Source organism: Zalophus californianus, chromosome 2, assembly GCF_009762305.2.
Source record: "Zalophus californianus isolate mZalCal1 chromosome 2, mZalCal1.pri.v2, whole genome shotgun sequence".
NCBI classification, from domain to species: Eukaryota; Metazoa; Chordata; class Mammalia; order Carnivora; family Otariidae; genus Zalophus; species Zalophus californianus.
Window position 1 is genome coordinate 54,624,804 of NC_045596.1, and position 26,653 is coordinate 54,651,456.

The 26,653-nt window shown below is 35.9% G+C and overlaps 1 protein-coding gene across 1 annotated transcript in view; it reads right to left on the reverse strand.

The window, feature by feature from the left end:
- Positions 1-26,653, reverse strand: part of LOC113925577 (transmembrane protease serine 11C-like) — a 59,789-nt gene that overhangs the window by 22,335 nt on the left and 10,801 nt on the right. The window contains exons 3-5 of the mRNA XM_027600112.1: positions 23,439-23,557; positions 16,955-17,022; positions 12,495-12,658 (exon numbers count right to left, since the gene is read on the reverse strand). Coding sequence (XP_027455913.1) covers positions 12,495-12,658; positions 16,955-17,022; positions 23,439-23,557 — 351 coding nt within the window. The remainder of the gene's footprint in view (positions 1-12,494; positions 12,659-16,954; positions 17,023-23,438; positions 23,558-26,653) is intronic.

The window sequence follows — 26,653 nt, forward strand, 5'->3', positions numbered from 1 at the left end:
ATGTGTACTGCATTAAGAGAAGCAGGCAAGAGTCATACATAATTCATCAGTTATGTAAAAGAAGAATCAAAGTGGTTTTGCCTGATGGTTTTAGTACTTTTACAATCTTATCTTGTTTATGAATGTCAAAAGATTTTAATATCAAGAAAGAATCTCAAATAACCTAACTTTGCATCTCAAGGCACTAGGAGAAGAATAAAGTTACCACGAGGAAAGAAATAAATATCAGAGAAGATATAAGTGAAATAGAGACTAAAATGATAGAAAAGATCAATGAAACTAAGAGCTGGTTCTTTGAAAGATAAACAAAATTGACAAACCTTTAGTTAGACTCACCAAGAAAAAAAAAAGAGGGAGAATTCAAATAAATAAAATCAGAATTGAAAGAGGAGTTGTTATAACTGTGTCACAGAAATACAGAGAATCATAAGAAGCTACTGTGAACAACTATAATCCCAACAAATTTGACAACTTAGAAAAATTGTAAATAGTAAATTTCTAGAAACATACAATCCACCAAGACTGAATCATGAAGAAATACAAAATGTGAACAGACTGATCACTGCTAAGGAGATTCAATCAGTAATCAAAAAGCTCCCAACAAACAAAAGTCCAGGACCAGATGGCTTCACTGGTGAATTCTATAAACATTCACAGAAGAATTAACACCAATTCTTTTCAGACTTTTCCAAAAAATGGAAGCGGAGGGAACACTTCTAAATTCACGAAGCCAGTATTACCCTGATACCAAAACTATACAAGGAGGTCATAAGAAAAAACAATTATAGGTCAATATGCCTGATGAACCAAGATGCAAAAATCCTTAATAAAGTATTAGCAAACTAAATTCAACAATACATTAAAAGAATCATACACCATGATCAAGTGGAATTTATTCCAGGGATGCAACGATGGTTCAACATCTGCAAATCAATCAATGTGGGGTCGGGAGAGGTGGGCAAAATGGGTGAAGGGAGTCAAAAGGGGGTTATTTTCCACTTATAAAATAAATAAGGCACGGGAATGTAATGTACAGCATGGTGACTATAGTTAATAATACTGTACTGCATTTTGGAAACTTGCTAAGAGAATAGAACTTAAAAGTTCTCAACACAAGAAAAATTTTTCTTATAAATATAAAAGGTGTTAAAAATATATATAACAGATGTTAACTAGACTTATTGTGTTCATTTGGCAATACATACAAATATTGAATTGTTATGTTGTACAACTGAAATAAATGTAATGTTACATGTCGATTATATCTCAACAAAAAAAGATTTTTGGCTGCTGGAATGGAGGATAAAATATCATTAATATATTTTAGTGGGAGTAACTCCATAATGCTAGTTTTTCAGTCTTAAAAAGTCTTAAAAAGATTGCCAAACTTCTCAAAGACATTTAAGAAAACTCACGCTATGACTCATTTAAATAATATTTGTTACAAGAGTAACTCAGAGATCTAGGAACATAAGAGATAAAGAGCCAAAATCATCAGATGTCTAAGATCTAATCCCAAGAAATGTGTATGTTTCTTAAATGTAATTTAAAGAAATCCAAAGGTTTATTATGATATAATAGCAGATTCAGATGCAGTTGTAATAAATAACATTTATGTACCCTTTTCTCAATTTCCCCCAAAGATAATATCTTGCAAAGATGTTGTAAAGACAACATCTTCAAAACTACAGTACAATATCATAACTAGGATATTGACATTGATGCTGTCAAAATACAAAACATTTCCATCACCACAAGAATTTGTTGTGTTGCTCTTTTATAGTCACATCTACTTACTTCCATCCTACTCTGTCCTTAATCCCTGGTAACCACTAATCTGTTCTCCCTTTCTATAATTTTGGCATTTCAAGAATGTTATATATTCATATAAATAGAATAATACAATATATAATTTTCTGGATTGGCTTCTTTCACTCAGTGTAATTTTCTAGAGATTCATCCAAGTTGTTTATCGCTGAGTAGTATTCCATGGTATGATGTACCCAAATATGTTTAACCCTTAACTTCTTGAAGGATATCTGGATTGTTTTAAGTTTTTGGCTATTAGGAATAAGCTGCTATAAACATCATGTATAAATTTTTGCGTGAACACAATCATCATTTGTCTGGGATAATACCTAGGAGTGTAATTAATGGGTTGTGTGGCTGTTGCATGTTTAATTAAAAAAACACCAAACTGTTTTCCAGAATGGATGTACCATTTTACATTCCCATAAGTGTAGTATGGATGATGCAGTTTCTCCATGTCTTTGCCAGCATTTGGTTTTGTCATTATTTAAAAAATTTTTAGCCATTCTCATAAACGTGTAGCAATATCTCATTGTAGTTTTAAGTTGCATTTATCTAATTGCTAATGATATTGATGTCTATATATATGCTTATTTGCCATCTGTATATTCTTTTTGGTTAAATGTCTCTTCCCGTGTTTTGCCCGTTTTCTAAACTGATTGTTTTTTCACTGAGTTTTGAGAATTCTCCATATATTCTAGATACCAGTCCTTTGATAAGTGGTATTTTTTTTCCAGTCTGTAGCTTGTCTTTCTATCCTCTTAACCAGGTATTGTTCAGAGCAAAAATTTTAATTTTGATGAAGTTTAAATTGTCAGTTTTCCTCTTATGAGTCGTGGTTTTGCTGTCAAATCAAAGAGCTCTACCTAGCCCTCGCAAAAGATTTTCTCCCACATTTTTTTTTCTAAAAAAGATAATCCTGGGTGCCTGGGATTAAAAACATAATTCTGGGTCCATTAAACATCTGCCTTCGGCTCAGGTCATGATCCCAGAATCCTGGGATCAAGCCTCACATCGGGCTCCCTGCTCAGTGGGGAGCCTGCTTCTCCCTCTCCCTCTGCCTGCCACTCCCCTTGCTTGTGCACTTTCTCTTTCTGTCAAATAAATAAATAAAATCTTAAAAAAAAAGGTAATCCTGTATATCATTTTGGGGACAATTAAGAGTCTTTTAATCCATAAAGATGACTTTTCTCTTCATTTATTTACATCTTCTTCGATTTCTTTCATCAGTGCTGTGTAGTTTTCAGCATATAAGTCCTGTACATATTTAACTAGGGCTCAGGAAGGGTGGAAGTAGAGGATCCCTACTCAGGCTTTGCTGGCATGGTTTGGGGTAAGGCCATTGTTCTTTCTTTGGTGTTTTGGCTGCAGTAGGGCAGTTATTGTCTAAAAGCATTGTATCTTGTTATACTGATGCTTTCCTGGTCTTTTGACTGAAGAAAGCAAGCTTTTTGTCCCCGCTTTTTCCCTGTATTCTTGGGAGTTTTTGGGTCAATGGCTTCTTCAGGTCCCATTTGAGAATATATGAAGCAAACTGGTGGGAACTCACCACCATGTTGTTGGGCTCTGAAAGTCACTACCCAGTCTGGGCTCTTGTTATGTTTTTTTTCTATATAATATCTAGGAATTTTAGCTGTATTTGCTGGGGGGAATAGGGAAAAATACATCTACTCCATCTTCCTGGAGGGTAAAGTCATGAATTCTTTACTGCATAATTATAAAACTTTTTTCTCATACCTTTTCATCTATTTTTTTTGTTTTATCATCTCAAATTCTGACTCCTCTTTTTTTCTTCTTAATAAATGAAAATATTCCCCAAAACTCTATCTTTGACTCTCCCTCTTCTCACCTTTCTATATTTGCAATTTTATTCTTTTTTTAGGACTTCATTATCATGTTATGGGAATGACCATCATATTTATGGTTTTAGATCCAAACTTTCTCCAGAGGACCAGTCTTTTATTTCCAAATGTTTGATAAATAACTTTATCTGGAGATGTATATTCTATCTAATACTCAAAATGTAAGCTAATCATCTATATTCTACTACTTCTCTATTGTCTATTTCTATATGAAGTTATCATCCCACTAATTACTCAGACTTAAAACTTGGATGTTGTATTCAATTCCTCTCACTGTTCAGGTCTGTCAAGATTTTTTTTAAGATTTTATTTATTTATTTGAGAAAGAGAGAGCAGAGCAAGAGAGAGTGTATGAACAGGGGGAAAGGCAGAGGGAGAAGGAGAAACAGGCTCTCCAATTAGCAGGGAGTCCGATGCAGGGCTCAACTTGATCCCAGGACCCTGGGATCATGACCTGAGCTGAAGCAGATGTTTAACCAACTGAGCCACCCAGGCATCCCATTCTATCAATTCTGTAAATATAATCTCTCTGATATATGTCCACTATTTCTAATATCATTTTCACTGTAATAGTTCAGGTTTTTAATTCTTCACACTTTACCATTTTAATTCTTTTCTAACCAATCTGTCTGCTTAAGACTCTCCCCTGTAGCTCATTTTATATAATATTATCAAATAAAATTTTAGAAAGAAAAGCTTTGACCTTGTGTTTTCATAATTTAATGGATCTTAATGGACCTTACCAAACTGCAAACTCTTTAACTTAAAACTCATCACTCTTAATTTTGATTATGTTATAACTCACTCAACCTGGGCATAAGAAGTGCAATGGCCTCAAAAGCTTAGGTTCTTGGGAAATGATAGAAGGCTAGGACAAACTTGAAGGGAGACAGGGGCATTAGTCTAGCTATATGTACAGTTGGCCTCTTAGGAGTATGTGGGGCAAGTAGGCTGTCTGAAAGCCCATAGAAAATTTGAGATTATTTGGGCTTGATGGTGATTGGCAGTGTGCTCTGGCAGGTTATATTAGTCAGAGTTCTCTAGAGAAACAGAAGTATTTGTTCATTCATTCATTCATTTACGTATTATGAGGAATTGGCTCACAGGCAATTATGGAGGCTGAGAAGTCCCACGATCTGTCATCTGCAAGCTGGAGACCTAGAAAAGCCAGTGGTGTAATTCCAGTTCAAATCCAAAGACCTGAGAAATAGACTGCCAGTGGTATAAATTCCAGTACAAGGGCAGGAGAAAACCAAAGTTCTATCGCAAAATCAGACAGAGAGAGAGAATTGACCCTTTCTGTATCTTTTTATCCTACTCAGGCCTTTAATGGGTTGGATTATACCACCCACCCTGGGGAAGGCAGTCAGCTTCAAATGCTAATATCTTCTGGAAACATCCTCACAGATATACCCAGAAATAATGTTTAACCAGATATCTATGCATCCCGTGGCTCAGTCAAGTTGCCACATAAAATTAATCATCACACAGATCTATCCCAACCTCAGATGTGTCATGTTGGCTATCAGTCAGGACACAGACTGTCCTACTGTATTCCAGATGTGTCTAATACATTGTTGTATTATTCAGTAATGTGTATTTCAAACTCTAAGCTCAAGGTTGCATTTTAAAAATCCTTAAATATTATTTTAAGTAAATATCTAGCTTTATTGGAAGACATTTTGAAATGCCAACAGGAATAATGCTCCACATCTTTCAGGAGACTTGGCAACACTTTCTCTGGAATTAAGTCAAGAATCAGGAAATGAAGGTGTCTGAGGAGCCAAAAGTTATATAAAAAAATTTACTCACTAGAGATTATTTAAATAAGAAGGCCCCAAACACCCTCATTCAAAGGTTATTTACTTTTCTAATTTTTATGTATAAATTACTATGAAATATTTAAAATAAATTTGGAGAAGGTAGAAGAAAGAACACAGAGAAAACGGAAGTGACAGCAAGAACTCTGCTTGACATCAAAGTACGAGAAAGAAATAAAATATAAAGAACAGATATGAGAGCTGAAAACCTTAAATATTGGGATCATTTATTGAAGGCATCAATAACCTTACATTTCCCTAAATGCCCCGAGGGAACACAATACTCACTATATATTAATGGGTGTCCATAGTAATGTCAGAAAAGTAGGTGTTAAGTTTGAGATAGATTTTTGAAAAAAATAATTTTAAAGATACTTTCTATATTTTATTAAAAAATAAAATATAAACTCTGGAAAATTTGCCTATTTAGAAGACTTACTTCCAAGGAATTTTGAATGGTCAAGGTGTTACACTAAGAATATTTTACGAAAACTTTTGCTGATAAAACAGGTTTAGAGAGCTTAAGATTGGTTCTTAGTTAAGAAAGGACACTCTGGGCAATACAATGCTTTTAAAAAAATGTCCTCTAAGATTAAAGAATCATTAACGAATGATTGGTTAGTTCAGTTCCTTAAAGCATGGTAGAAGTGAAGCCATGCATTATCTCAGGATCAAGCCACATGAAAGAAATGTGTTCTACTAACATCGTCATCCATATCTCAGCCTTGGCCAGTTGCTCCCAAATGAGTGGTAGGCCAGAGCTTCATTCTTCCTCTTGTAAAACCCTTAATAATGGGTCAGGACTGTCGTCCTTGTATATAAAGTTCTATGTTATTATTCTTTCTGCTACTTCCACATAATTTGAGTTTTTACTTTAACCACATATAATTTAGCATAAAAGTATTTTAAAATATTTCTCACACCTATTCAATAGATAGTTAAGTGTACCAGTAGGTACAAGGCATCTTTGTGTAGGAAATTATTATTATTTTTAAATATGCTCATTAAAGTTATGAGCTTTCAACTTTATAAGGCGTTTCATTTAAAACCCTTACTTAGCTTATGAGGCACTTCTTCACTTTTACAAGGAATGACTTGAATTTTTCCTTTCAGAACTTTTAGGAGAGCCACCATGTGGTCATCCTTGCAGTCATGTAGTTGGTACATCTAGAGTAGTATGACATTTTTTTCTTAGCTCTTGGTGTGATAGTTTATGGCAGTGAGTGTCAAGGGCATCACTCTGTGAGGTCAACATGTCTGGTGAGATATTATTTGTATTGTTTTACTTGTTCTTTTTTTGTGCATTAAAACTTAAATTACATAAACATTAAATATTATATATATGTTTTGTTTGTTAAACTATAAATAACAAGATCATGTAAGTAATCATATTATAAAATAAGTAATAAAGGAAAATTGTGTTAACCAATTTTAACTATTGAGGTTATCATTTCTATTTTTTTTTTAGATTTTTATTTATTTGAGAGAGAGAGAGCGAGAGCATGAGCAGGGAGTGGGGAGGCAGTGGGGGAGAGGCAGAGGGAGAAGCAGACTCCTGCTGAGTGGGGAGCCCAACCCGGGGGCTCCATCCCAGGACTCAGAGATGATGACCTGAGCTGAAGGCAGATGCTTAATGACTGAGCCACTGAGGCGCCCCTATCATCACTATTTTAAAGGAATGTGACACTCGTTAAGCATAGAGAACATAAATTCAGGGATTTGGAAGTGCATGAAAATTTTTCCCATTGAAGTCAATGGTATTAGGTTAAGGAATTTGCCTTATGGGAGAGTTTAGAATTGATGGAAAAAACATGGCTCTCTAACTAAAGAATGCATTCCATAAATACTGATTGTTAGTACCGTGGAAGGGAGTAGAATGTCATTTCTCATGGAATTCAGGAGTGACTGGAAAATTAAATTAAACATTGTGTTCATGGGCCTTAATAATTGAAGCATTCTTTCCATCCTAAATCTAGGAGTGGCAATATCTACTAGTAGCATATTTACACCACACTTGCTATCAGCCCTCCTTATTGGGATTGTAGAAGAGAATTAAGCTCTAATGCCCAAGGGGGCTTTCATTTTTACGAAATTAATGAACTCCCCCATTTTATTACTGAAATATAATTAACATGCATTGTTGTATGAGTTTCAGTTGTAGAATATAATGACTCAACAATTCTATATGTTACTCAGTGTCTATCAAGAGACGTGTACTCTTAATCCCCTTTATTTATCTGAAGTTCTATTTTATGAATCTGGACTCGTATTATGTATCATCCTTAAAAGAACTGAAAACAGTCACTCACATCATTTTTGTTAGGCCTTAATTCTTTTGTGGAACCTCAGTTGAGAAAGGCTGTATATATTCTCTCTTACTTTGGTTTTCAGTTGCAGCTTTGATATTATGGAATTCACTAATGCAAACAACAATCATTTACTGCTATATGCCAGGTCCTGTGCTAGGCTTGAAGACTTAATGGTGAACAAACAAGGACATGGCCCCTGCTCTCATGGAGATTTTGATGTTTAATTTGATGGAAGAGATGGTCAGTAATCAAATAATTACTGTAGTGAGTACATAATTAAAACCTGGAAAGTGATGTGAAGGAAAGGAACTGGCTTCTCTGAGAGCTTTGTCAAAGGAATCTGACCTCTCCTGGGATTGTTGGCCAAAAGTGATGACAAGGGTTTAGAGGCCAGTGGACTGAGAAGCCTGGGGTTTGGGGCACGTTGTTGACAAAATCAGTTTTCCGCTGTTCTCAGTAACTTGCAATCACTGATTTTACCAGCTGATGACAGCATTAGGTCCAATCCACATCACACTGTTTGTACCAGATAAGCTTAAAATATTGTGTAATAGTGATACTGATTGTGCCTTTCATATATACTAAATCAGTGTAAACTTAAATGTATGTACTTGTATATGTATTTATTTATCTTATAGGCTTTTTGCCGAGAGGGACAATATTCTTTTTCTCTTTGACTTCCCCATAGTGACTGGCAAAGTGTTTGTACAAGTACTTCAAAATTGTTTATTAAAGTTAATATTTCATAATACTTGATTTCAACTCCTCTCAGCAATTCTTTAAGTTAGATATGGGTTTATATGCTTTCTTCATTGATGTTAAAACTGAGAACAGAGTTTAAAAGATTTTGATTTGTAATGATAGACTTCAGATTTAGAAAAAGAAGCCAGATTTTTTTTCCCACTGGAATCTTTAAACCTGCATCTTAAGTAGATTTTTAGTGCAGCTTTCAGTTCTAAACTGATTCGTGAAATAGTGTAGAGAATGCACAGTGTACTTAGAATCAGAAGATATGTGTTAAAGTCTCAGGTTTGCCCATTATTTATTTTATGACTTAGAGAGAATTTTATTTCATTGACTCTTCTTTACCTATAAATGAGGCAACCAGACTGGATATCTCTAAGGTCTTTTTCAACTTTAAGGTCTTCCAAATGTCTACTGTACAATAAATAATGCACTTTCATGAATTTAATTTGGACCAGAAATCAGTAACCCATTTTCACTATTCCTGATTTTGCCACTGATCTGGAATAAATAACTTAATATGCATGACAGTTATAGAGAATACAAATTCTAAGTGGAAATCCTGTGAGATTTTGCCTTTTAGTCATGATGATACATGGCGAATTATTAAAAAAACATCAGCCAATACCCTTTTTAGATACTCATTCCTATATCATTTGGTATGTGTATAGGAAAAGAAAATGAATTTAATATTAGCATAAATGAAAAATGGTAAGGTAGAATTTTATTCAAATTTCCTGGGCCATAGTCAGTATTTAGTCAGTATCTTTTTGGTAAGTGAATAAATTAAGCCAATAGTAATTTAGTATTATAACTAAGAATTATATAAAGCTGTTCTCCTGGGGTAGGTATAATTATTAAGTGCTGAAATATTAATGGACACTTGGTTGATGAACTTTTTATTTCTACAAAAGCAATAATTTTATCCCTTGGTTCAACTGCCACTGATTTACTTCATTCTTGGGGCTGGTAAAATCTATTTACATGGGATGGCTCTGCTATGAATCTATATATCAAAGGCACATAGGTATGTTCCCTAAGATTCAATTGGTGTGCAGTGAATATCCAAAAATACAGTTACCAGAAGAATAACCATGATCTCCTGGAAAATATTCTTGCAAAGTGTATATATAGAAGAAAATCTATCTTGGTTACTATTTTTTGAGTACTTGCTCTATGTCAGGCATTGCACTAAGAGCTTTAGATGTGTGTGTTCATTTTTTTTCCAGAAAAAAAACTACTATGAAGTATATGAACATGATCTTCTTTATAAAGATGAAGACACTAAGGCTCTGTCAGATAAAGTGATTTGTCTTTGGTGGGGGCTTAAGGGTGGAGACATCGAGTCGCCCCTACTGCACTAGTGCTTTGAGGGAGGTGGTCATTCTTCCTTAGGAACACCTCCAGTTTCTGACCCCTCATCCATAGTGAAGCCTGAGTTTGGGGGGGGGGAGGTATAGGCAGGCCTGTTAATAAAAAGAATAGCATATATATATGTATAAAGTTGACTTGCAAATATATAATCCATAGGACATACCTTTTGAGTGTTTTTTTTTCTATGATAAAAACCAATGAATGATACTTACTTTACACCAGTCCTGTTTTTTTAAAGTGCATGAGGTCTTTGAAATACAATAGCCATATGCAATATTATTTATTATCATCATCCCCATGATGAGATGTTTCGACTGAGGTGCAGAAATGTTAGGCAATGTTTCCAAGGTCACACAGCAGATGTACAGAGGACCTGGGATTCAAATCTCAGCAGGTCCCACGATTTTAACCACGATTCTATATCTTCTCTTTCTAGGCATAATAATATAGAAACACTAGTTCTGTATTCAGCTGGTTGTTGTAACTATTTGCACTGGCCAGTGATGTCTAAGCCACAGCTGTAGGAAGTAGTGACTTTTTCCTCTTTGTTAAGCAGCTTGTATAAAAATGAAATTGAACAATGCTGACATACTGAACTTACCAGGAAGCATATCAATAAGATAGCAGCAACCTTGATTATCTAAATAAGCTTTTCATAAATCCCTAAACCAGAGACCCATTTATGTGGTGACCACTGAAGATTCATAATCGCTTTCAGTAAGAGCTGTCTTGAATGTGAGTTTTGTGTTAACTTATTTCATTGTGGTTTTGCAGAACTGGTCCAGTTGGCTGCTGGGTTTGGTTCCACACCTACAAAACCCCAGTTTCATAAGGCATCTATCTTCTGAAGAGGGTTGGAGTAGGAGGGAGAGAGGGTTTCTAAGCAACAAGTAGAGGCTAAGACAATACCAAAGCACCATCTGTTCTTAAGTGTATTACGCTTAACAGTCACTGTTCTTCATAAAATTGTAGGGTGGCATTGTATTAAATAGAATTACTGAAAGAAAAAATAGTGTATCTGGAAAAGACCTCAGAAAGTCAGTTTTCCTGGGATCCTACATAATGTTCTTACAGGTTGGAGGAATACTGGAAATTTAATACTGTTTCTTTACATTTAATTCACATTTTTAGCAGATGAATTTTCAAAAATATATCTTTGGTGGCAAATTCTCTATAAATTGCAGATCTGCTTTATTTCTCTGTGTTCTTTTGAGGTCACCACACATTGGATAAGCTGTATGAGAAGGAAGATTCTAAGAGAAAGCATCTAGGGGCGCCTGGGTGGCTCAGTCATTAAGCGTCTGCCTTCAGCTCAGGTCATGATCCCAGGGTCCTGGGATCGAGCCCCGCATCGGGCTCCCTGCTCCGCGGGAAGCCTGCTTCTCCCTCTCCCACTCCCCCTGCTTGTGTTCCCTCTCTCGCTGTGTCTCTCTCTGTCAAATAAATAAATAAAGTATTGAAAAAAAAAGAAAGAAAGCATCTAATAACCTGGGGAGAGTCACATTTCAACAATATGACGGTTTCTTATCCAGGAGAAGCATATTCAGGTTTTGCTTTTTGATCCTTTTATGTTCTATGCAAATGAACCCTTGGCCTTGATTTATTTTTTTCCACACACATTTCATCCTTTTAGTCCTTCCTGCAGGGGCAGGGATACTTTTCTGCCCTTGATCAGATTTGTGGTAGCAGAGAATTGATAGCCGAGCTTAGCTGTGCCAAGCATTGGCTGTACTTTTATCAAGACCAGAGAGACACTCATTATCCTGGGAATGAAGGGACACTTGTCCCTACCTTTTAGAAGCTGTCTTTCACAATATTGTTAGGTGACCAAGAATAAGAATTAGATTGTATAATTGTACACCTGAAATTAATATAACACTGCTAACTACACTGAATTAGAAAAAATTAAAAAGAGTTATATTGTACAGAAGAGAGAGACGAAGTCCATTAAAGGCCTATCAGGAAGTTGACTTGATGCTAAAGAGATTCAAACTCATTTCTGGGACCTAGGAATCTAGATTCTTGAGATATCCGAAAGAAATGAGGGAGAAAACACAACCCACAGAACAAGCCGTTAAGAGTTTATGGCTGACTTACGGGGCACCTGGGTGGCTCAGTTGGTTAAGCGTCTGCCTTTGGCTTGGGTCATGATCCCGGGGTCCTGGGGTCAGGCTCCTTGCTCAGTGGGGAGTCTGCTTCTCCCTCTGCCTCTCCAACCCACCCCCCCCACTTGCGCGCACTCTCTCTTGCTCATTCTCTCTCTCAAATCAATAAATAAAATCTTTAAAAAAAAGAGTTTATGGCTGCCTTGTTTTGCAAAGAAATGTTATTTGGGGCCCTGACTACTTTTTTTTTAAACTCTATCATCAAGTAAGGTTTAATTCCAGGAATACAAGAATGATATTATATCAAGAAATTGATTAACATGGACCCCAATTATTTTAACAGTGGTTAAAAGCAATAATCATTGTATAGGAAATTATATTTAAGGAGGGAAGTGTTTTCATTTTTACAAAAAACACGACATTAAAATTAAAGGATGAAAATCACTCTATACCATACATAAAAAGGCTTACCTGAAAATTTAAATGAAGAAGAATCTACACATAAAGACCCAGTTTTGCCCTTTAGCTTCTGATATAAAGTGGTTTCAATACTATCCCGAAATTTTGCTGCAGTATTTTTGAAACAGGATTTAAACTTCAGCACAGCATGTATTATCACTTTCCCTTGGGCTCGGCTGCAGAATAGAAACAGGCAAATAAATCATGTTTTTATTACTGGAAACTTGATCATTCTTAGTGGAGTCATTGTATAATTTTATTAAGCAGAGCTCCCTGCAGCTATCCCACTCTCCAGGGAGTGGAAATGGTACTTTATGGACATGGTGAACAGTAAAGAGAGCATGATTTAGACTCAGGGGAACTGTGTTTGTATTCTAGATTCACCATCTGCCAACCCCTTGACCACAGCAAGACATTGGCATGCTCTGTACTTAAGCAAATTTCTGCATCTCTGTAATGGGGATAATATTATTTACCGGGTTATTGTACACACCATCTAAATTAATGTCTGTGGAGGGTATTTTGTAAATCTCAGTGCTATGCAAAAAATATTTATTAATATAAATATATCTATGTATAATAAATCCATGATGGACTTTCAGAATGTAGGGCTAACAGCAAATAGTAAAATGAAACATAACAGGTGAGATGAGAGCATCATTTATTATCTTGGGTTTTTGTTTTTTGTTTTTGTTTTGGTGGAGGCACCATTTGCAAGAGTGGGCAAGTTCTCTCATCTGTTGGAAATCGTGATGGAGCAAACACCTTAGACTGGATTTATTTTGTTTATAATTCTCACTTGAAGATGCGAGTGTATAAACCAGAAATTTTAAAAGGGAGTCACTTCTACTGACTCGATGGGATGTCTATTCTGCTCTATACTAGGTTTCTGTGCCTCCTCCCCTCTTCCCAGGTATTTCTCTGCATTTATGCATTTGAAAATCCACACAGAAGAAGATAGCAGGAGGGGAGGAATGAAGGGGTGGGAAATCGGAGGGGGAGACGAACCATGAGAGACGATGGACTCTGAAAAACAAACTGAGGGTTCTAGAGGGGAGGGGGGTGGGAGGGTGGGTTAGCCTGGTGATGGGTATTAAAGAGGGCACGTTCTGCATGGAGCACTGGGTGTTATGCACAAACAATGAATCATGGAACACTACATCAAAAACTAATGATGTAATGTATGGTGATTAACATAACAATAAAAAATTTAAAGAAAAAAGATAGAGATCTTGCAGGTATTTTCTAAGGTTTATGCCTTAGTATTTCATGATTTATGTTATTATTTTAAATGGTACTATTTTTATTTTAAATTTCAATTTCCAGTTCTTTATTTGTATTTATTGAAATAAAATTGATTTTCCATATAAAAAAAAAAGAAAATCCACACAACCTCAGAGTATGTGACTCAAGAGAGATCTTGAAAACATCTACGTGCAAACCTTCACAATACCCATGAACAAAAACAGAAACCATGGCTGAGATCCAAGATTTTCCGACTAATTGTAAAGCTTTATTATTTCAATAATATTTTTCCAGGATAATTCTAAATAATGGATTAGCTAATTTCCATATCACCCTTTTTTACTTTGTTTTAGGATATACATACACCAGATGCTCTTCCTTTGAGCACTATACATGTATTCCTTTTATTTCCTCTGTACAGTAGTAAGAATTTAGTAGTTACATGTCAACTTACTAAGTATTCTCACCTCTTCTGCTTTTGTGCAGGTGCAATGCTAATTTTTTCTTGTGTGATTTGTAGAGACAAACCCTTTACTTCTCATGGAATGAATAGACGAGGACATATTATATTGCTCTATTTTAAAGATTTTGTCAAACCATGCATGTTACTCTGAGCTTTTCTCCTGGGTTGAATAATGATCTAAAACTAAACTAAAGGGCGCCTGGGTGGCTCAGTCGTTAAGCATCTGCCTTCCTCTCAGGTCATGATCCCAGGGTCCTGGGATCGGGCCCCACATCAGGCTCCCTGCTCTGCGGGAAGCCTACTTCTCCCTCTCCCACTCCCCCTGCTTGTGTTCCTGCTCTCGCTGTGTCTCTCTCTGTCAAATAAATAAATAAAATCTTTAAAAAAAATAAAAAAATAAAACTAAACTAAATACAGACATATGGATTCTTAATGTGACATCATCAAAGTCATGATCCTCTTTTCTACTGGAAACATGAACTAAAAGTTATTTTAATGTTACCTTCTCTTGATTCATAAAATAACCTTTAGTTTTATATGACAAATGCCTGTAATTCTTTGCCATACACAGTTCTCCTTTCATTCCTGAAGTTTCAGTTCATTCATTCATTCATTCATTCACTTAACAGATGTGTATTAGTCCAGGCAATATATCAGACAGAGTTCTAGGTCAGAGCTTCATTAGCTATCAGCATATAAGAACACAAGGTGCCTGCATTCATGCTAGTAGGAGAAACAAGAAAATGAAGAAATAAAATTATCTTCAAGGTGTGTTCTATGAAGAAGACAATAGTGACTTGAAGGTTAGATGTGGGAACATTATAGACAGCTGCAGGGACAGCCTCTTTGAAGGTCCTAATGACAAGAAGGAGTGAGTCATAAGAACTGGGGGGAGCAATGTCCCAGAAAGAAGGAACATCAAGTACAAAGGCCCTGCCCAAGACAGACTGAATACTCCCCTCAATTTTATTAAATGTTTTCGTCCTGACTCTAGATCCCATATCCTTTTCCTTATAGAGCATTTACTTTAGAAAGTTGTGAATTCTCTTTCTGCCTCTTTGAACTGTATGCAAATCTTTTAAAAGCCTCTTGCAGTTTAACAACCCCAGAAATGTCTTTCTCGAGGACCTGAAATCCATCTCTTTGAAATGTAACCCTCAAAGGAGATAGAGCCTGGGCATCTCAGTCGGTGAAGTCTGACTCTTGGTTTTGGCTCAGGTCATGATCTGAGAGTCCTGAGATCAAGCCTCGTATGGGGCTCTGCGCTCAGCACAGGGTCTGCCTGTCTCTCTCCTTTTGCTCCTCCCTCTACTCCTCGCCCCTGCTCATGCTCTCTCTCTCTCTCTCTAATAACTAAATAAAATCTTTAAAAAATAAAAAATAAAAACCCTATGGTCAGAGAGAGGCAGGGTACCCAGATCAGGTAGGGTCATATGGACTCTCTAAGGAGTTTGGCATTTGTGAGAGACTGTCAGAGGATATGAAGTAGGGGGAGGTTGTGCTCTTCCAATTCACTTTGATTGCTCTGTGCAGAATAGTCACGGAACAAGAGTGAAAGCTGAAGTTGATGCAGTCATCTAGATATAACTGCTGGGGCTTAAACTACAGCTTTATTATTTATTCAATGTGTGACCTTGGCAAGTCACGTTGCTTCAGTATCCTCATCTGTAAAATAAGAAACTAACATGTACATACCATACAGGGTGGTTATCAGGTTAAATGAGTTAAGATAAATAAAGTTTTAGGGGGCTACTGGTTAAGAGCATGGATTATTTAAACCAGGAAAATCAAACAGCAAAAGTTCTAGTTTTAGGGAGAGATAGATTCCAAAACATATTAACTTTTCTTTTTGTGCCTGTGGTTACTATTTTTTTCATATCTGTTGCAGATTATCTGTGCCTCACCAGTGTTTGGATAAATATCTTTGCTGCTAGACAGTGGCTGTAGAATGGGATTCCTAGAGGAGTCAGGAAGGCAAAGGAGAAGAGTGAAGCTGTTGGGTGCAAATATATATATACACGCATCATGGAAACATTAGGAACTGTCACTGGTTTCAGTGCACTGTTGCCACGTGGGGATGTGGCCCCTGTGTTGTCAGATCTTTTTATTTTTCAACACATTCTGAGCATTATGTGTTTTATATGACATTTCCCAACTTTTATTTTTTAAAATTTTTTAGATTTTATTTATTTGAGAGAGAGAGCGAGAGAGCACGAGCAGGGGGAGAGGAGGGGCAGAGGGAGAAGCAGACTCCTCACTGAGCAGGGAGCCCGATGCAGGGCTCGATCCCAGGACCCCGGGATCATGACCTGAGCCAAAGGCAGACACTTAGCCGACTGAACCACCGAGGCGCACCCCCCAGCTTTTACATTTAATTCACAACTCTAAGCTTGATTTGACTAGATAGCCAAATTAATTTGCCCATACTAGGTCAGACATTCTGTCCTCTCTTATCTTATCCATTCTTTTCTTATACTGAAATCATCTCCTGGCTTTAGATTTGCTTTTTGACTTTGTGCCTTCAAATAGAAAACAAACCCATGCGACCTTTACCTGAAACTCATAATCAGTCAGAATTCTTGGTTCCAGTTAAATAATTTTCCAAAAGATCTTTAATACCTTTTTTCACATTTGAAAATGCTAGTGGTTTTGAAGCCTCAAGGTAAGATTTATTTCACCCTTTCAATTTATACCAAGTGAAGATGAGGCATGAAGGTGAAGGACAGAATTTTCTGCTCTGTGCCTCTTGGGCTATTTTACATACCTTACTAGGACAACATGTGATTTGACATACTGTCTTCTCAGTTTGGATCCATGAAATGTTTCATTTAGCTGTTAAAAAGTAAAATGAATAATGACTAATGTTTTATTTTTAAAAAACTTAATTTTTCATTGTGGAGAACTCCAAACATACACAATAACAAATGAAAGTGTATAATGAACCCCATGTACCCATCATTCAGCTTCACCAGTTATCATTAAATAGCTAAACTGGTTTTATTTTACTACTACCTGCATCCCAGGAATTAAATAAATCCTTAATATCATTGAGTACATAGAGGTTTGAGAAGAGAAAAAGAAAGAGATAGAGGAAAAAAATAATAAACAGTGAGAGAAAATGGTTCTGAATTAAAGATCATCATTCACATATCCCAACTAAGAAAAAACATGACAAAGGACTCTAGTAAAGCAAGATAAAAATCAGAAATGAGATCTCAGTAGAAGGAAAGATGAAGAGAGGGAATAGTGGTGAACAATGAAACCTGAGGAGGGTGTGTGTTCAGTGCAATGAGTGTATAATTTCAATGCTTGCAGTGGAAGCAACGTACTTTAAGAAACAGCCTAATAATAGTTTAGAGCCTCAGATACTATCTCAGCAAAACCTAATCACCAGAAATAGGGGGAGGGGAAATAGAAGTGTTAAAAGCCTTTTCAAGAGTAAAGAATAGGAAGGGAGGAGAGGACAGAAGTGAAAGTAGTTAAAAGCCTCTTCTAAGATTGGGCTTAGGTAAGAGAAATAACACTTGATGGGGCTAATAATTTCTGTAATACTAGTGGAAAAATATATGCATCCAAATTTGAGTTCCAGGAAAAATAATTTAACTATTAACTAAATATATTGAAATTTCCAAGAAGAAAAAAATACAATGAAAAACAATTTAAACCAGTCACAAATAAGGAAAAGAAAGCAAAAAAGTAAAATAGATAATTTACTTAAAGGAAACTGGGGAAATAAAATCAAGTATACTACTTGTTACAATTGATGGGAATAGGGAAAATTTTGTCATTAACCTATCAGGTTGCTTTCAAAATCAAAACCTCGTTATCTATTATTTAGAACATCCCTACTTGTAAATAAAGGGATGAAAGACTGTTGGAGATGAAGCTATGGGAAGGAAATACTATCCCATTAATGTGGAACCCAATAATGGAATCCAAAAATATATCCTAGAATATATGGACATTTAGGATATAACAAGGATGGCATTTTAATCATTGGGAAAGGCTGGATTATTTAATAAGTAGTATCAGCTCAACTGGCTATCTACACCAGAAAGAAAATAAGTCTGGGCTCCTACCTTAAACTAAACTTACTTCCATATGGATAAAACCTTAAAAGGGGGGGCAAAAACTTCCTAGGAAACCAAATACACTTAGTGTATTGATGGGAACATTTCTGTCATTGTATGACACATTGAGTTGTTTTCATTTTCCTTCCATCATTTCAGTGAGATTTGAGGAGAGAATGAGGAATCAGCAATCTTGCCTTGGAAGTCAGGCTGGACCACTTTAAAAGAATAATTATTAAAATGTATTGAATGATTAGATAATGGAAATTGTGGAAATTGACTTTAAGATATAATGACTATTGTTGAATCACAGACCTGTACCTCAAATAATACATTATGTGTTAAAAAAAAAAAGAAGAAGATAGCAGGAAGGGAAAAATGAAGGGGGAGAAATCAGAGGGGGAGATGAACCATGAGAGAGTACGGACTCTGAGAAACAAACTGAGGGTTCTAGAGGGGAGGGGGTGGGGGGATGGGTTAGCCTGGTGATGGGTATTAAAGAGGGAACATACTGAATGGAGCACTGGGTGTTATATGCAAACAGTGAATCATGGAACACTACAACAAAAACTAATGATGTAATGTATGGTGATTAACATAACAATAAAAATTATTAAAAAAACATGATGTAATGTATGGTGATTAACATAACATAATAAAAAATATAATGACTAGGTGAGTGGGGGAATGGCACTATAATGAATGGAAACTGGGGAGACTAGACTGAGGACGACAAATGACTGCTAAATTCTTTTTAAAATAGGCTTCAGTATGAACTCAGATACCTGATATGGCACCGTCTCCAAATCAAAATGTAACAACTTGCAATGCTCTTAGTTTTTGTGCTTCTTTCCAAAGACCATCTATTTGTAGTTTGTTCTAACATTCTTAATTCTTCATCTCTCTTTTTATTATCTTCATCTTCCCAAACCTCACAACAGCTCAAAAGATCACACACACCTTAAATAATCCCAAAGTCTGCCATCCTCAAAATGAATAGTAACTTTAGGCTGAGGGTCTTCCAAGGAGCTGTAAGGTGAAGTTATGGAAATTGTTCCAGTAACACTCGTGCAATTCCTATTTTCAAGAAGCTCAGTCTCTATAGGAAAAGGTTGTCAGATATTTGACTCAAAATCAAATGGGAAATTTCAGAAACCCACATAGGATTCAGAACTAATTATTTTCCCAGAAATAAGGAAAGACAAGATTGGAAATTCAAATGGAAGTCAAAGACACACATACTACAAACTTTAAATCTTTCTCTTTCATACCAGGTAAGCTTATTTTTTTTTTTTTTTTTACTTTTCTCAGATTCTTCACTTGACACTCCCTCTCCCTTCTTTCTCTTTGAACAAAAATGTACAAAATTCTTGCCAAGTCACCAGTTTGACAAGCAGGTGGAGAGAGGTTCTGGACTGTGTTGACGGGAAGATCTTGAGAATGATGAACCCAAGGATGAACTTACTAACCACAAAATCATGATCATTTATGATGCTAAAATCACCTTTATGGGTGAGAAATTGGTCATCACAATACTTATCAAATACAGGAGGCTCAAAAGTACAAATCAATACATGTTTTTAATAAATAGAGGAACTTGATCAAAGCCTAAGTGTATGGCTATATACAAGGAATTGTCTATGAAAAATTTCAGACTAGATTAGATTTTCTGAAGATCAACAAAAATAACTATATCACAAGGAGAAGAAAAAATTTCCAGAAAGTAATTGGAGCCACTTTTCTGAGGAATTTCTGGTTTCTAATTTAACAAATTTTAGCATAGTAACAGTTCAGTATTGTTTAACATATTCATTTTTAATTAATTATACAAACCATCCACATATTTAAAATTCTCTCTTTCGAATCAGTTCACAAATATATAGGAAAACATTTTATTGATGATGTTATATTGTTAAATTATACTGTTAAATGTGTGACAAAGGATTATAAGATGATGTGTTGTTATAGAGACAGGAAAATACTACCTTCACGTGACAGATACCCCAAAAGTGGATGCAAAAGAGATAGCATATTTGCTAGTTAGATCCTATCAGATGTGGAGCATCTGGGTCTATGGTTCTTTCTGCCATTTTACAGTAACCACCCTCCCCTCATGACTACAGACAATCCAAAATATCTAGTATTTATTTTTTCTATTCTTGTTTTCCAACCGTAGAAAAGAAAACTAGCACATCAGTAATGTTGTTAGTTATCATTATATCATTTGAAATATGAATAACAACTCTGTAATGTTGATTACATTTTTTGATAAACCTTGCATCTTCTTAATTTCTTCATGGCTGAAAACTTGATGTACAATGATTTCCATTTAATACATCAGATATTTTTTTGTTTTAAAAATAGCCTAGATTAGGGATGCCTGGGTGGCTCAGTTGGTTAAGTGTCTGCCTTTGGCTCAGGTCATGATCCTGGAGTCCTGGATCAAGCACCACATTGGGCTCTCTGCTCAGCGGGGAGCCCGCTTCTCCCTCTCCCTCTGCCTACTGCTCCACCTACTTGTGCTCTCTCTCTCTAATAAATAAATAAGATCTTAAAAAAATAAAAAAATAGCCTAGATTAGAGAGTATAGTAATATAGAATTTGGGACCACTGCTAGTGCTTTAGTTTTCTGAATATGTTTTGAGGGTCCTAAGACTGAATGAACACTAACACAGTTTTTACTCAAGCTAAAATATTGTTAACCTATATTAGATGGAACAGGAGTCCTGAATGTTATCCTTCATTTTATTACCTTTTAAAAATTATATATTTCTAATCCTGATGAATTCTATAGATAACCTGTCATTTGAAAGACTGCCCCAAATAGAGAATATGCATAAAGGTGCATATGCCTCTACCAGGTTCAGATTAACTCAGTGGAAAATTTATTTGACAGATACCCTGGTTATGTAGTGATCAAAGATGTCTCTTGCTCTTGGACACTGTGGTAAATAGTTTGATGTTTGGGCTTAACTGTCCTGTTTTGTATGGGTAATTTTGGCACCATACACATATTAGATATCATTTTGGTCATCTATGAATCAGTGCATTATATGTGAAAACCACAGAGTTTGTTTAAACATTTTTGAATATTTGGCCATGTGAAATCGATGTAATCTGAAACATGCTCAAGATTTTATATTTGCATGCTCTTTAATTATAGGACAAAAATCATAAAGAAGGTGGAAGCATACTTTCAGTGTGACCTTGAGTAAGTTAACCTTTTAGTGCCTCAGTTTCCTCCTATGGAAAATAGGAATGTTGTGAAGATTAAAGAAAGTAGTACATAAGGCCAGTACTGACCATTAATAAAGCTATTTATTATTGTTAAGCTACCACCTCACTTGAATTTTTAGAATTTCGTTTCACTGTAATTGAGCATCATATCTGCTGGAGAGCTACAAAAAATAAGAAATGACATAGAGTTTTCTTCTTGAGTTGCCCACTAGAAAACTACATATCTAAAACATAAAAATATTCCTCTGTAGTTAAAAAACTGCCATTCCTAGGAAAGTTGCATCTCTCTTTATCTAGTTTCTTTCTTCTTTTTAGAGTCAATCATCAACATAAATGTATTATTGGTTTCAGAGGTATAGGCCTGTGATTCATCAGCCTTCTATAATACCCAGGGTTCATTACATCACATGCCCTCCTTAATGTCCATCACCCAGTTATCCTATCCCCCCACCCCTCTCCTCTCCAACAACCCTCAGTTTGTTTCCTATGAATAAGAGTCTCTTATGGTTTGTCTCCTCTTGTTTCATTTTGTTTTATTTTTTCCTTTCTTTCCCTATGATCTTCTGTTTTGTTTCTTAAATTCCACATCTCAGTGAGATCATATGACAATTGTCTTTCTCTGAATTACTTGAGCTAATTAGAGTGTATCTATGATAAAGGAAGCTTATGTTCAAGGGGCTAGTCAAGATTTTCATTAGGTTTTTAGTCTGCTAAAGGTTAACTTAAAACACACTTTTTAAAAAAATTTTATTTTATTATGTTATGTTAGGCACCATACAATACATCATTAGTTTTTGATGTAGTGATCCACGATTGATCATTTTCATATAACACCCAGTGCTCCATGCAGTACGTGCCCTCCTTAATACCCATCACTGGGCTAACCCATCCCCCCACCCCCCTCCCCTCTAAAACCCTCAGTTTGTTTCTCAGAGTCCATAGTCTCTCATGGTTCATCTCCCCCTCTGATTCCCCCCCTTCATTTTTCCCTTCCTTCTCCTAATGTCTTCCATGCTATTCTTTATGTTCTGCAAATAAGTGAAACCATAAGATAATTGACTTTCTCTGCTTGACTTATTTCACTTCGCATAATCTCCTCCAGTCCCATCCATGTTGATGGAAAAGTTGGGTATTCATCCTGTCTGATGGCTGAGTAATATTCCATTGTATAAATGGACCACATCTTCTTTATCTATTCATCTGTTGAAGGGCATTTTGGCTCTTTCCACAGTTTGGCTATTGTGGACATTGCTGCTATGAACATTGGGGTGCATATGGCCCTTCTTTTCACTACATCTGTGTTTTTGGCATAAATACCCAGGAGTGCAATTCCTGGGTCATAGGGTAGCTCTATTTTCAATTTTTTGAGGCAACTCCACACTGTTTTCCAAAGTGGCTGCATTTGCATTCCCACCAACAGTGTAAGAGGGTTCCCCTTTCTCCAGAAACTCTCCAACATTTGTTGTTTCTTTTAAAGCACACTCTTAAGTAGACATTTAAAAATTTTACTCCATACTGAGGAGATACAAGATCTTTATTTTGGGCTATATGTTCTCTTCTACATTGGACATTCTTCTTCCTTGAAGGACTCCTTAGTTTAAGAACAGAAACAGCATGACTTTGGTCAGGTATCCTGGAGGTAGGATATATTTTATACATTTAATATATTAATACATTAGAAATATTCATGGACAGTCTCTCATGTGTCAGGCATTTCTCAGGTGTTCTCTAAATCTGTCCCTCTTACATTTTTTTTTCCTGTACACATTTTCTAACCGACTTTCTGAAAGGGCTGACTATCTTAATCTAGAACTAAGGTAGTGTAAAAAATAGTGTGAAATTATCAATCATTTCCAACTTAAAAGATGATTGTTAGATTTCTGGCACATCTAGGAACATAACATTTAAAAGGGCAATGCACAAAAAGAAATTTCAACTTACCAAAGACACTATCTTTTTATTTAGGTCCATATATTCTTGTGAATATGGTTTTTCAAACTTGCTGTCATAGTCAATGTTATTGACTTTAAAGCTGATGTGATGGTAGAAAGGTGTCTTCTCTGGAAAGGAGAGAAAAGAAAAAATAGTTCTCACTTCATTCATTTTGTAATTATTTTCATTCTTAAGATGATCATGTGAAATATAATATTCTGATAAAGTTGCAGTGAACTATAAATTCTGATAAAAACATTTCAATCGTCTCGATTCCTAGTGATTGTTAAAATAACTTCAACAGAGCAATGCTTATTAAATTATAACACTACCCAAAGGTGTATTCAGAATTTTTAATGTAAAATTTTAATGTGCCAGCTTTCAAATTTCGGCCATCTGAAGACAGATATGTTACTATGAGAAATTATATTAAAGCATAGGTAATTATCTTAGTTTTTGTGATCATCACAGATTACATTTAGGAAAATCAGTGGAGTCCTAGGTTTTATCATTTATAAAACACCTAGAAAGTGAAAATGAATAAAAGAGAAAGTAAAATGAGTCATGACTTGTAAGTACTACAAATTAAGTAAACAAAATTAAAAAATTAATCTAAAAATGTATAAAAGTAAAGCAAAGGAAAAGTTGAGTGTTAAGCTAGACTGTACTATTTTAATACATCAAATACAGCAGAAATTAAATTTTTTCTTGCAACTTTTCTCAGATCCTGTTGTATCTCTCCATTCTAGAGACTAGGAGGGCACAATGAGAGGGAGTGCCTAACAAATTTGTTTAGAGGGAAGGAGGGAGAGGGAGAAAGAGAAAGAGAGAGGGAGAGGTTGAGAGCTCAAACTTTTCCAAAAATTTGAAAAGGAATACTTTCAAATTCATTTTGTGAAGCCAATGTTATTCTGATACCAAAGCCAGGTAAGGACACTACATGAAAAGGAGACTACAGACCAATATCCCTGATTAATATAGGTGCAAAAATCCTCAACAAAATACTAGCAAACTGAATATTTTTTTAAAGATTTTATTTATTTGACAGAGAGAGACACAGTGAGAGAGGGAACACAAGCAGGGGGAGTGGGAGAGGGAGAAGCAGGCTTCCTGCGGAGCAGAGAGCCCGATGTGGGGCTCAATCCCAGGACCCTGGGATCATGACCTGAGCCGAAGGTAGATGCTTAATGACTGAGCCACCCAGGCACCCCCTAGCAAACTGAATTTAACAACACATTGAAAAGATCATACACCAAGACCAAGTGGAATTTATCCTTGGGCTGCTAGGATAGTTCAATATACACAAATAAATAAATACACTGCATGAATAGAAAAAAAATAACCATATACTCTGATAGATGCAGAAAAAGCATTTGACAAAATACAAAGTTCTTTCATGTCTTAAAAACATTCAACACATAAGTTTTAGAAGAAACATATCTCAATATAATAAAAGCCATATATGACAAATCATAGCCAACATCATACCTAATGGTGAAAGATTAAAAGCTTTTCTTCTAAGGTCAGGAATAAGACAAGGATGCCCACTCTCATCACTCCTATTCAACATAGTATTAGAAGTCACAGCCAGAGCAATAAGGTAAGAGAAAGAAATAAAAGGCATCCAAATTGGAAAGGAAGAAGTGAAATTGTCATTTATTTGCAGGTGATGTGATCTTATATAGAGAAAATCCTATAGATCCCAGCAAAAAATTGTTAGAACTAACCAAGTTCAGTAAAATTGAGGATACAAATTAGGAAAGAAAATAAATGAATAAAGGAAAAAAGAGAGAGAAGCAAACCAAGAAACAGACTCTTAACTATAGAGAACTGATGGTTACCAGAGGGGAGGTGGTGGGGGGATGGGTTAAATAGATGGGGATTAAGGAATGCATTTGTGATGAGCACAAAAGTTAAAACATTGTATGTTAACTAACTGGAATTTAAATAAAAACTTTTTAAAAAAGAAGGTATAGTGGTAAATCGAGTTTTGTTGGCATTCAGAGGAACTCACAGACTATCATAATAAAAAATTAGCTCCTCTCCTTCAAATGTAACTTAGACCTTGAGCAACAAAAGACATTTATGATCTAGGATTTCTTCTAAGTGTTATTTTCATTGTTTTTTTCCTTCCTGGAAGAGTCATACTTTTCAAATGATCCGGAATACACTCAGCTAAGATTAAGAGCTCCAAGGAGGACTATGTCCTGACTGATTCTCCTCTTTATATTTTTTATTAAATTAAAAAAGAAATTTCAAGTGATTTTTTAAAAAATTGAGATGTAATTGACATATAACAGTATATTAATTTCAGATGTACAACACAATGATTTGATGTATGTATGTATTATGAAATGATCATCACAGTAAGTCTAGTTAACATCCATCCAAGTGATTTTTATGCACATTAAAAGCTTGAGAAACAAGGCTTCAATAAGTGGCTCTCAGCATGGGTTTCCAATTAGGATCACATGTGAAGGTTTTTTTTTAAGATTTTATTTATTTATTTGACACAGAGATAGCAAGAGCAGGAGCACAAGCAGGGGGAGTAGGAGAGGGAGAAGGAGGCTTCCTGCCGAGCAGGGAGCTCGATGATGTGGGGCTTGATCCCAGGACCCTGGGATCATGACCTGAGCCGAAGGCAGACTCTCGAGGACTGAGCCACACAGGTGCCCCCACATGTGGAGTTTTAAGACCTCTCATCACATGTGCCCTTTCCCACAGAGTCTGTTCTGGGCGGGAACATCAATGTTTTATTTAAGTACTCCTGGTGATCCTAAGGTAAGGCCAGGGTTAAGAATGAAGTCCCTGGAGTATATTTCAGAGAGTTGAGTTCAACCTTTAGTTCAAGGGGAGGTAACAGGGTCTGTTTTACACGGATTTGGTGGGGGCAGAGCCAGTGCAGCCTATATTATCCATGCTACAGCAGAATTTTTTGGCATCTGTGGGAAGGGAAGTTCCCTGAAGACAAGGAAGGAGAGACTCAAAGTTTGGCCTCCCCTGTAGGAGCTTATTGCTTCTGAATCTCTCCTGAGACAAAGGACCCAGAAAGGTGGACTTTCTACCATTTCAAGGCCCTTCTGTCTGTGGCTGTGGTCGTAGCAGGTTGGGGGTCTGTACTGAAGCCATTAGAGGAACATTCTCAAGATGCAGATGTGATTTCTCTACATAATTTCACCTAAGGAAGAAACCCAGAGAAGGAAGCAGAAAGGGCAGAAATGGAA